Here is a 12517-nt window from a genome sequence, read left to right as displayed (position 1 = left end):
TTTCTAAAATACAGCTCTGGACTTCACATCCTGTAAGCAAGAGTCTCATCACCAGCTTGTCATTCAGCACCTCCAACTATCTGGTCCCCATCATTCTGGTTGTCTGCCCTATGTTAACGTTATAGTAGAAAATTACTTGCCCTCAAAAGCCTGAGGTATGACTTATTCTGAATTAGCTATTTTTACACTAGGAGAGCACAGTATTTAAAAAAGGACATGATCAAAAGTTTTTAAAGTCTTCTAAATGCATTCTCTTGGTTTCATTGTGGTTTTTTGGTTGTTGTTTGTTTTTCAATATAGATTAAGGGATGGGACACACATTACCTGTTTGTGTAGGTGCAATTCAAGTCTTTCATGTTTACACAATTAAAACTATAAGTGACAGATAATTGTCTGAAAACTAGTAACACATGCCCAGAGCTGTCCCTTAAACTCTCCATCCTGCTTGTGGAAGACGAATCGGTGGCTGCAACCACGCTGGCTGATAGAAACCAGGTATACTATTTCATATAGTGTACCTAGAAGGAAATTTTTTGCAGCTTTTATAGTAACTTGACTTTTTAAAAGGAGCTCACTAAAGAGAAATCCTCATAAAACAATCCCAGCTTTTAGAAGTCTGTTTTTGAACACCCAGAAAAGAAAGTTTTCTAGTGTGTGTATTAGACAGTGACCATTTCTTATGCATTCTTGTATGCCTACAACTAAGAGGCTGTCACATTTTATTGTAGATTACCAGAAATGGAAAGAACCATAGACTACCCCAACCCCTGGTGCAAATGTTTTGTGGCCTTGCACACATAGTAGGTTCCCAATAAATAATTGTTGAATTGAAACCAATTAAAGTTACGTTTAGTTATTTCTTTAGACGTTAAATTTTATTCAATTCAGTGTGAATTATAGATGAAATCTTTGGTTTTGTATTTAATTTCACACCATGACAGAAGACACATAATGCTGGTTGCCAATGCAAATACTGGGTGATAGAGTATGCCTCATTCAAAGAATGTTCCTTTGCTTGTTGTTTCCAAAGAGCAGTTTCAGCATCCTGTTGGACCACCAGTAAATTATATTACAAATTGGTGTTTACACAAGCCTCTGGCCTTAAGACCCAGCAACATTGTCAGACATACTGAATTCTGCTTCCAATTCCACCCTTTGGGGAAGTTACTTTACCAGTTCTAACATGAGTTTCTTCTTGTGAAGAATAGCAATAATCGCCTTACCTGTGTCATAGGATTGTTGTAAGGCTTAAATAAAATAGTGCTATAATAGGGCCTTGAAGTTTTATTTTTAAAGTGGTAACTTCTTAAGATATTGTGCAGCAACATGAAATGTTATATTAATCGGTTATAGTCTTTACCATGGCTATCAATTGCCTTTGTGTAATTATCTACACCTACTTATATTCACTAAGAGCCTTCCATTTTTTAAGAAGTCATTAGATTATTATAATGGTGGAGTTTCATTTCTTCACTTTGATAGAGTTCCCTATTCTATTACTGTTGTTTTATTGTGATCATCATTACTAATATTTACCATAATGTTACTGAGAATGAGCTATACATTAAATTATTTTAATACCATTGGGCAGTACACATTATTTTTATTGAGTATTTGCTGTAATTTACTTAGTAATTCTCAACGAAGGGAGTGTGATGGTACTAGGCTGAGGGGAGGGCTTGAGAGCCTGTTCCCTGTTTTACAGTCATCAGTGAGACACCCTCTGCTTTTCTGCATGTTTTCAATGACCCCACGACTCAGTCCTCAGACGTCTTCCCTGTCCAGTTTCCATATGATCTCATCCCGTCTCACGGCTTAAAATAATGACCACAAGCTGATGACATCTCCAGCACAGACCTCTCCCGAACTCCAGACCTGTGTGTCTAACCAACCCGCAGGCACTTCCATTTAGATACACCTCAAGTGTCTCCAAGTTAGCATGTCCGATACTGAGCCAGGGTAATTCCCCGTAAGCCATGTGCTCCTACTGTCTTCCTCATTTTAATTTACGGCAGTTCCATTTTTCTAATTGTTCCACCCAAGAATCTTAATGCCTCTCTAGCCCCCCTTTTTCTCAGATCTGTCAGCAAATTCTAGCAGCTCTACCTTCAGAATGCCTCTAGAACCTGACCACTTTTCATCACCAACCCACCATCATCTTCCCGTGGATTATAGGGACAGCCTGCTACCCCAGTCCCCCGGCTTCTGTCCTCAGTCCAGTGCAGTCAGTTTTCTGTACAGCGGCCAGAGCCATCCTGTGAAACTTAAATCACATCAAGTGGCTTTTCACCTAAAAGCCCTCTAGGCCCATGGTTTCCCATCTCACTCAAAGTCTTGAACATAATCTATGAGGCCTTACATGATCTGACTCACGTTGGCTCTTTTTCCTCATCTCCTCTTACTGTTCACTCATTCTTTCCATCTTTCATCCCTGGCTGTTCCTTAAACATGCCAGGTTTCCTCCCCACCCCTGCCCTCCCTCGTTTGCTTTTCCCTCTGCTCTACCCTGTTTTCTCCCCAAGATGTCCACATAGTTAGCGCCTTCCTTTTCTTCAGAGCTTTATTTTAAAGTCGCCTTCCAGCGAGGCTTCCCCTGCATTCTTTCTAAAATATCAATACCCTCCTCACCTCCACTGTATCCTGTGCCCTTCCCTTCATTTTTCTCCCGAGCATCTACTACTGTCCAGCACTTGTACATTTTACCTCCTTACCTTGTCTGTTGACTGTCTCCCCCTCATGATAGGGTCACGAGAACAGGAACTTTTGTCTGTCTTATTCATTGCTGTTTCCGCAGTGTGTCTAATACTGCCTCATCCCTAGTGGAGGTTCAGTAAATATTTTATATTTATTGGAATACATAAATGAATAATAGAGCTAGGGTGCAGTTTTGCATTTTGCCAGTAGATGCCACTCTCCAAGCATATTCTGCATCTGAATTATTTTGGTGCCAGTTTGGCTTGCAAAATGAAATCATTCTACATTTCTAGTTGTGTAATTTGCAGGTCTTCCAGTTGAAATGACATGTGTAAATGTGGGTAGGCAGAGGAGCTTAAACAGCTACAGTAGTTGGGAGTTTGGGGTTAGCAGATGTAAACTATTATATATAGGTTGGATAAACAACAAGGTCCTACTGTACAGCACAGGGAGCTATATTTAATATCCTGGGATAAACCATAATGGAAAAGAATACGAAAAGGAATGTATATGTATGTTTAACTGAATCACTTTGCTGTACAACTGAAACTAACACAACATTGCAAATCAACTATACTTCAATAAAATAAATTTAAAAAAAAAATCCTGCAGCAGGGCCTTTGTTTAGATTGGTGCTGGGTGATGGCTGAATGAAATGTGCACCATCTCCTGAAAGGGTGCATGCCAAGAAATTCAAACAGTGAGGAGTGCAGCTCTACTTCTATGCGAACCTATTGGAAATAAACATTAAGCTTATCATCTGTAACGTAAAGTCTCAGCTATGTTAAACTGACCATTTCTGTACCTATATTATTCGCAAATCATGTTTCCCTTCTACTTTTCTGAAGAAGAGCTTTCAAGGCAGGAAAGAGGATGTTTCATTACCTGATTGTACATATTAGTACTTTATATTAATATAATAGTCTTTACTGTAACAACTGTTCTTTACTATTTTATTCAGGGCAACACAACTATTTATGTGCTGGAAGAAATGATTGCATAATTGACAAGATTCGACGGAAGAATTGTCCTGCCTGCAGACTTCAGAAGTGTCTTCAAGCTGGAATGAATTTAGGAGGTAAGTTTTGTGGTTTTAGTTCAATAAGAGTTGTTAAGATGGATATAACACCACTAGGCTCTATACTCCCAAAATTGAAGATGAAGCTAACATGAAGCAAAGATTTCTAAAAATCTAGTAAGTTCTACATTTGTGCTAAAACATTTCAGGAGAAAAATATTCCTTAGAAGGAGTTGAAAACAAGTCTGCTATGTGGCTGTGGTCCTAGTGAAGTTTTCAACTCTTGAGTTTGCTAAGGTTTCAAGAACTGGGTGCACAACCAAAACAAAAATGAATGATATTTTATATAAAACTATAGCTAACGGTTTTTATTACTGTGTCTGTTTAGAAATAAGACCTATAAGTGATAACACTAACCAGATAGGAATATATTCCTGACTCTAGGAATAAATGTAATGAAGGAAGACCTATATGAAAAAAAAGCAAAAAAAACAAAAAAACAAAACTTTAAAAATGTTACAGGAGCTCACCAAAAGAGTGGGGCAGGTAAAGACTTGAACCAAACTCAAAAGTATACAACATCCCTGGGTGGGGAGATTCAACGTCTTGAAGGTATCAGTTTTCTCTAAGTTATTTTATGAATATAACACAAGCCCAACAGAAATACCACTTGGTGATTCTAAGTTCCTAAAGAACAGCCAGCAAAATTCTGGAAAAGATAAATAATGAGGACAACTAGCTCTGCCACACAGTAAAGCATATGACACAGCTACAGTAATTAAAATGGTCTGTGTATTTGTTTATTGATTGTCAGATCAACAGAAAGTCAAGAAATAGATTCAAATAATATGAGAATTCTGTATATAATAAAGTTGGCATTTCAAATCAGTGGGGAAGGGATAGGTTATTCAATAGAAATTATTGTGACAACTGAGAAGCCATCTGGAAAACAAGAAAGTTGAATCCAAACTCTTATGATCCTCCAAAATAAATTCTGCTCTTTCAATGATCTAAACTTCGAAATATAACACAGAAGTACTAAAGGAAAATATGGATTTTTTTTAATATTCTACAAGTGGAGTATTTCATACTTTTTTGAGTATTAAATAAACTCAGAAGCTATAAGAGAAAAGAATGGAGGAAATCAATACTACTTACAAATCAAATATTACTGCAAAGGCAAATAATAAAAAACTGGGGGAAAATACTTGCAGCTTATAGACAAAGGGTTTATTTCTCACATAAAGTACTTCTCTAATTCCATAAGAAAAAGAAACCAACTCATTAGAAAAATGAGAATGAAAAGAATAGGAATGTGAACAAAATATTCATAGGGAAAAGAATAATAAAAGAAATACAATTGGTTCTTGAAACACATGAAAAGAGTCTGAATCTAATCCTAATAAGAGAAATGCAAATTTAAAATATGAGATACAATTTCTTGCAAATGGCAAAGATAAAACATTTTTATGATATATTGTTTGATGAGTATAGAAATAAAAGTGAAACCCAGTGTTGATCTCCTGCATTTTAGGTGGAAGTAGAAATTGATATAAACTCTATGGAGAGCAGTTCAGCTATTTCAATAAAATGTTAAAAGGCACAAGGCCTTTGACTCACCAATTCTACTTTTAGGAATTTATCCTAAGTATATTCTGGCAGTGTAAGAAATGATATATGCATAAGATGTTCATTGTAGCCTTGTTAAATATCAGACACACATTAAATATTTATCTGTTCAGAACTGATGAAATAAATTATAGAATACTCTTCAGACACTAATAAGAATACAGGGAGCTCTATACGGACTGATTTCCAAAATGTTGTTTAGTGAAAACAATCAGGTAGCAAAATAGTATGTTTCGTATACTACAAGTTGTATATCTGCTTTCAGAAAAGAATATATATTGTATAGAGCATTTCTGGAACAATATGCAAGAAACTAGTCATGGTGGTGGTCTCAGTAGAAAGGACTGGGTAGCTGGGAGACAAGGATAGGAAGGAAAGTTAATTGTCACTGTATATTCTTCTGCGCCTTTGAACTTCATATTGGATTAATGTGTGTATTGTGTACACAAGTTACCTATTTAAAAGAAAGTAATTCGAAAAAGAAACACAAAGAGATTTCACTCTTTGCTTTGATGAAAGCACCAACTGGCTGACTAGTCGGGACTAGGGAGGAACATGGCTGCGTGCAGAACAGAGCAGCTCTTGGGAATCAAGAGGAGGGTGAGCTGTGGCCACGTGGAACTGCGCCTATGAGAGCATCCTGGGTGCCTTGAACTCAGCCAGAGCAGCCCATGCTGGTGTCCAGAGGGTGGGCTCTGGAGCCACACTGCCTGGGTGAGAACCCTTGTTCTGCCACTTCCTGACCTTGTAACCTCAGAGGCAGGTTACCACCTTTCCATGCCCCTGTTTCCTTCAACTTGTGCCTACCTCCTAGGCTGTGGAGAAGAGTAAATGCATCAGGGTACAGTGAAAAAAAGTCAGTACCTGTCTCAGTACACATTGCTGGTGTGGTGGGTGGTGGAAACTCTCACTGCAGATTCCATAGCACTTACACACATGATCTGAGGGACATGATTGCCCCACATGTTGGTGATGGTGAACCGCAGTTGCCCAGAAGAGTTAAGCTGCTTGCCCCAAGATGCCACAGCCAGTGAGACGCTGAAGCTAGGTCTTGGATCTCTGGACCCCGGGTCTGGAGTTTCTGATGTACCACACTGCTTCCTTGTTCTAACGTCCAAATCAGCGCAGATGTGGCACAAAAGAGCACCTTCTGAAGCATGTGAGCGAGGGTCGGGCGAGATGAATAATTTAAAATCTAAATGGCACAGTGGTACAGCCGTTGGTCATAAAATGAACTCTGAATCAGTTTTGTAAAATCTACCATCTGAATTTAAACACACACACTGCTGAGGTATATTTTAAAGTATCTCTGTGCAATTTTTGTATAGCTTTGCAAATCTTATATATTTACATATACTATGTAAATATTACTATAAATACTGTATGATCACACTTTATAAAATATCATTACTATCGGTTACTATAAAATACTAATGAAATAGCCATACTTATAGTTCCTACCTCATAGGGTTGTGTTAAGGATTAACTGAGTCCATACATAACCTTCAGAACAGAGTTTCTCAACCTCTGCACTGTTGACATTGGGGGCCAGATAGGTCTTTGCTGTGGGGCCGTCCTGTGTGTTGTAGGATGTTTATCAGCATCCCTTGTCTCTACCTATTAGATGCCAGTAGCTGTCCCTTGTCCCCCAGTGTGACAACCAAAAATGTTTCTAGGCTTCCCTGGTGTCACAGTTGTTAAGAGTCCGCCTGCCAGTGCAGGGGACACGGGTTCGAGCCCTGGTCCGGGAAGATCCCACATGTCGCGGAGCAACTAAGCCCATGCACCACAATACTGAGCCTGTGCTCTAGAGCCCGTGAGCCACAACTACTGAGCCCGCGTGCCACAACCACTGAAGTCCATGCACCTAGAGCCCACGCTCCGCAACAAGAGAACCCACCACAATGAGACGCCCACACACCACACCAAAGAGTAGCCCCCGCTCACCGCAACTAGAGAAAGCCCACGCAGCAATGAAGACCCAACACAGCCAAAAATAAAAAAATTAAATAAATTTTTAAAAAAAAGTTTCTAAACTTTGCTAAGTATGCCCGGGGTGGCATTGAGACCCACTGGTTTAGCAATAAGAGTAAATAATTGTAAGCGCTATTTAACTGTGAGATGTTTTCTGCTGGAATATACATTCCATCAGGGGAGGAATTTTGGTATCTCTTGTTCGTTGCTTTATCTCCAGTGACTATAACAGTGCCTGGCACAAAGTTGGCGTTCAATAGTTGTTTGTTGAGTGAATGCATGATTAATTGGCATTTTAAAGGGTTCTGTGTTCTGAGAATTCGGCTAAGCCCTCTATATATGTGTCATGTCTTTTAAACATCACATAACACCATGTGATACATACTGTTAACCTGTCCATTTTAAACATGAGTTCATGGAGGCCCAGAGAGGTTAAAGAACTGGCCCAAGGCCACAGCGCCAGGGAGCGGCAGAGCCAGAACTGAGATCTCTGTTCCTGGCACCAAAGCACACACCCAGCATCACTCTTCTGTATGAAACGGGTCCACTGTTTATAGATTGACATTTTAAAAATAGCCCAGATTATCTATTAATGGCGGCTGTGGCACCAGGTTTCTTACTTTTGTCTGTGATGGTCTGTAAGTGAGGCCTGGCACAGTAGTACATGATACAGAATCCACATACTTTGTTGCTGGTTTCTGGGTATGCAGGATAGGTTTTATGGATTTCGGTAAAACATTTTACTAGAGAAAAAGCTTACCTTGAATCTTGAGGTCATTGAAAGTTGTGAGTCAAAAATGGGCAGGTAGGCACACCGGTCAGAATGGCCATCATCAAAAAATCTACAAACAATAAATGCTGGAGAGGGTGTGGAGAAAAGGGAACCCTCTTGCGCTGTTGGTGGGAATGCAAATTGATACAGCCACTATGGAGAACAGTATGGAGGTTCCTTAAAAAACTAAAAATAGAACTACCATACGACCCAGCAATCCCACTACTGGGCATATACCCTGAGAAAACCATAATTCAAAAAGAGTCATGTACCAAAATGTTCATTGCAGCCCTACTTACAATAGCCAGGACATGGAAACAACCTACGTGTCCATCAACAGATGAATGGTTAAAGAAGATGTGGCACATATATACGGTGGAATATTACTCAGCCATAAAAAGAAACGAAATTGAGTTATTTGTAATGAGGTGGATGGACCTGGAATCTGTCATGCAGAGTGAAGTAAGTCAGAAAGAGAAAAACAAATACCATATGCTAACACATATATATGGAATCTAGGAAAAAAAAAAATGGTCATGAAGAACCTAGGGGCAGGACGGGAATAAAGACACAGACCTACTAGAGAATGGATTTGAGGATATGGGCGGGGGGGAAGGGTAAGCTGGGACAAAGTGAGAGAGTGGCATGGACATATATACACTACCACATGTAAAAATGATAGCTAGTGGGAAGCAGCCGCATAGCACAGGGAGATCAGCTTGCACAGGGAGATCAGCTCAGTGCTTTGTGACCACCTAGAGGGGTGGGATAGGGAGGGTGGGAGGGAGGGAGACGCAACAGGGAAGAGATATGGGGATATATGTATATGTATAACTGATTCACTTTGTTAGAAAGCAGAAACTAACACAACCATTGTAAAGCAATTATACTCCAATAAAGATGTTAAAAAAAATGGGCAGAGTAGAAATTAATATTTATAAAAGTAGCGTTTTCTTTAGGTTCAAGTTATACTTTAACTACTTCTGGTTCCTGGATTAAGTAATTAACTTTTACTAAGTATCCAGTTGCGGTAACATACATTGCCATTTTTCTTTTATAATTTATTTTGAAGCCTCATTTTCCTTTTCAATTTGGGCAAAAAGAAATGCAAGCAATTTTATTATATTAAAAGAGATAATATGAAGTTTAACCTTTTAATGTGAAGCAATTTTTTAAATGAAATATGTGAATTAAATTAAAACCTTTTATACATGTTCCAATCTCACCCCTGTTTTCTTAGCAAAGTAGGTCTGCAGTCTCTTTTTCTTCACCCTTCTTTCCTGCTACCTTTCTTTGGGGATACAGCAGATGCAACCCCATACTTGAAAGACATTTTCTGTTAGTGAATGGTCATGACTCTGGGAGCAAAATTAGTCATCTGCCTTCTAAAGACATCAGGAATTCAGAATACTTTAGAATATTTTTTTTCCTATCCTTTCAGCTGGTTAGCATGTAATCCTAACCATGTCCCCAAACTAGCCTCTCCCTTAGAAAGTGGAAGGAAGAAGAATGAGTAGGTTTATATTTATCAGAAACCAAAGCCATAAAATGTGCCTCTTCCCTTTTCTCTAGATCCACTCCCTTCCTCTTCCTACAGGTGCTTTCCCTTTTCTTTAAAATCCTGCTGAGCTTTAGGGCGAATGCAAAATAAAATAGAGCAGAAGATGTGAGAATGTCAACAGAGAAATTAAAAGGAAAATAACAGTTCATTGACCCCAGGCTGGGCCCACCGCTCTGCTATAGCCCCTAATAATAGATCTCAAAAAGGCATGGTTCTATTTACATGAGAATTTACTGCTTTGCATAGCCTCCTCCAAAGGAATTCATCACTTTGCTTTTACTGCCAGGGATCTGAAGAGGATGATCTATGTGTGTCTTTTAGAGCTGCTCCTAAAATATAAAGCACAGCGTCAAGGCTCTGTGGCCCTCATATCAAGAACGAGTCCTTTGGGGTGTTTCTAGCTCGACTGTACTCTGGCCATAGAAAATAGAGAGGATCTTAGAGGTTTTTCTCTCCCAGTCCTCCCACTCACAGATGAGGAACTTGGAAGCCAAGATGATATCATCAGAGACTTGAGAAATGCAACCTAAAGACTCTAATACAGTTGTCTTTCCTCTTTTCCAAGCCACCCCCTGCTTCATTTTTCATCTGATATGCTAAAGTCTACTTTCACGTTCCTTTAATGAAGACTCTAAAATATTCAAATCTTGCTTCCTGTGGCTTTAAACATGGAAGTTTCACAAACCATAGGATAGCCCTAACTCTGGTTTCAGTTGACTTCCGTGACTGTCTGCAGTGTTCCCTAATCCCAGCCATCACTTTTACTCTGGTGAGCAGGAGCCTTTAAAGGTGGCCAAAAAAAAAAGGGTGGCCATCTCGGGTCCACCTTTTCCTCCTGGAATGGAACGTGTCATATGAAAAGAGAAAAGAATCTCAGACACAGGAAGCAGTAGCAACAGCAGACCTCACACGGCTGCTTTTTTGCAGACTGGAAGGCAGACAGCTAGGTGAAAAAGGTAGGGAGACAGGAGATTAATGCTGGGAATCATTCAAAGAAATGGATACTCTTCTATTCCTGATAAGAATGGAACCAAAAAAAGAAAAATATGTAAATTAAAATTCATCCACATAATGCAATATTAATCAGCCAGTAAAATTACGGCTAGGAAAATTCATAACAACATAGAATACTTTCTGCACAAGAGTAATAAAGAAACGTGAGTATGCAAAACGATTTAGGTTCCTTATTCCATGATTACAGCTCTATAGGAAAAGATTTGCATGAGTCAGAAGACTAGGAGGAAATGGGAGGATACCAAAAACGTTTGTGTTTGTGAAGGTGACGGATAAGGTTTTTCTTCCCTCTTTCCTAGTTTATCAATCCTAACATGTTCTGTAATACAATTTAAAGAAAATAGCATTCACAATTTTGAACTAAAAAGAAGGGAAACAAGATTAATCGTGCTACTGAGCAGAAGAGGTAAAGAATTAGACATATACAGAAAGCCAAACAGGAAGGAGGAAAAAAGGAGAGAGAAGGAAAAAAAAAAAAAAGACCTAGAAGACATCAGTAAGTCTCCTGCTGGGAAATGCTTTAAAAACTGAAATGGAGAAGTTAAGTGAAAAACAAAAGACCCAGAGACCAAAGAATGACAGAACCATGACCGACATGGAGAGGCCAGAGAGAGATCTTTTTACTTGAGGAAAATTGGCTTTACCTGCCAGCAACTTGCTCCAACTAGCCTGTATGGTCGGGCACCTGTAAAATTCACACGCAACACAGGTCTGGGGAGAGAAATTACAGGATCAGTGCCAGTGAGAGAGGAGGTTTAATATCTGAAATCCAATAAGAAAAACAATTTTTATATCTTTAAGGGTCTCCTGAGGCATGATATGCAGTAGTCTGTAGAAGTTTAGAAAGCCCAAGTGTACCGAGTTTTATGAAGAAATACCATTCCTTAGGTTTTTTTTCCCCTTTCCATTCCTCTTGCTTGTAGACAATAAGAATTTCAGTGGGACTTTTGAGCAGGAAAGTGGAGGGGAAAATAACACATTTCTATTAATCACTGAAAGTATGGTTTTTGAATCTTCATGTATAAGTTAAGCCATATTCATTGTCATAGTAATACAATTTGAATTAAACAACTGGTATTTTTACCCTGCAGAATTTCAGGAGGAGAGTTTAGGGTCGGTCCCGAAGCAGGCAGCATTTCAAGATTTACTCTATTTCTTCAACTCTTGAATTTCTTTCCTTTCAGATTTTTGACTGTTGTGATTATAATTTGCAACCAATATGTATGTTTAATTTGTATTAGTTTCCTTCAAAACTCTAATTAAATTGGAATCTGAGAAAGAATAGATTTATGTATAACTAAATCACTTTGCCGCACACCTGAAACTAATACAACATTGTAAATCAACTATATTCCAATATAAAATAAAAATTAAAAAAAAAAGAAAAACATCAAAGCTAAGAAAAAGGGGGGAAAAATTGGTGTCTTATTTCGTGACTGATAACGTCTCAGAACAGAAGCAATACAGACGTTGGATGCAAACGTTCTTCCCTCCCAAGAATGTACATATTCGTAGGCCGCACTTGAGCCTCAGTGAGCTTACCCAAGTAGGCTGCTTATCTTGGGTCTTTTTAAATACAAAACCCAGGGATGTTGGAAACCTTCTGCTGGGTATACAGATGCCCATTTTTGCTTCCATTTCCTTTTGCATTTGCAGTCTGTCCTGGTAGGTCATCATCCCAGTCATACTTAAGGGGCCAGTGGGCCTGGAGCTTAACCTTTCCACCTTTGAGATCTTGCATTTGTCGTCTCAATAGGCCTGAGTCACAGCTGTCCTTCCTAAGAAGTGTCTCAGATATACAGGTCTCTTTAGACTGGTCTACAGCAGCCCTGCAGTTCCACACACTCACCGATAT

General features: G+C 39.0%; 1 protein-coding gene across 4 annotated transcripts in view; it reads left to right on the top strand.

Moving 5' to 3' along the window:
- The window catches only part of NR3C2 (nuclear receptor subfamily 3 group C member 2), a 369924-nt gene that overhangs the window by 250488 nt on the left and 106919 nt on the right, over positions 1–12517 (top strand). For all 4 annotated transcript variants that reach the window (XM_082388985.1, XM_082388986.1, XM_082388987.1 and 1 more), the window contains exon 4: positions 3656–3772. In XM_082388985.1, the coding sequence (XP_082245111.1) occupies positions 3656–3772 (117 nt within the window). The remainder of the gene's footprint in view (positions 1–3655; positions 3773–12517) is intronic.

This window comes from Balaenoptera borealis, assembly GCF_965194805.1.
Source record: "Balaenoptera borealis genome assembly, chromosome: 4".
In the NCBI taxonomy this organism is placed as follows: domain Eukaryota; kingdom Metazoa; phylum Chordata; class Mammalia; order Artiodactyla; family Balaenopteridae; genus Balaenoptera; species Balaenoptera borealis.
Note: the sequence above shows the minus strand (reverse complement) of the source record. Positions and strands in the feature narration are given on the sequence as shown.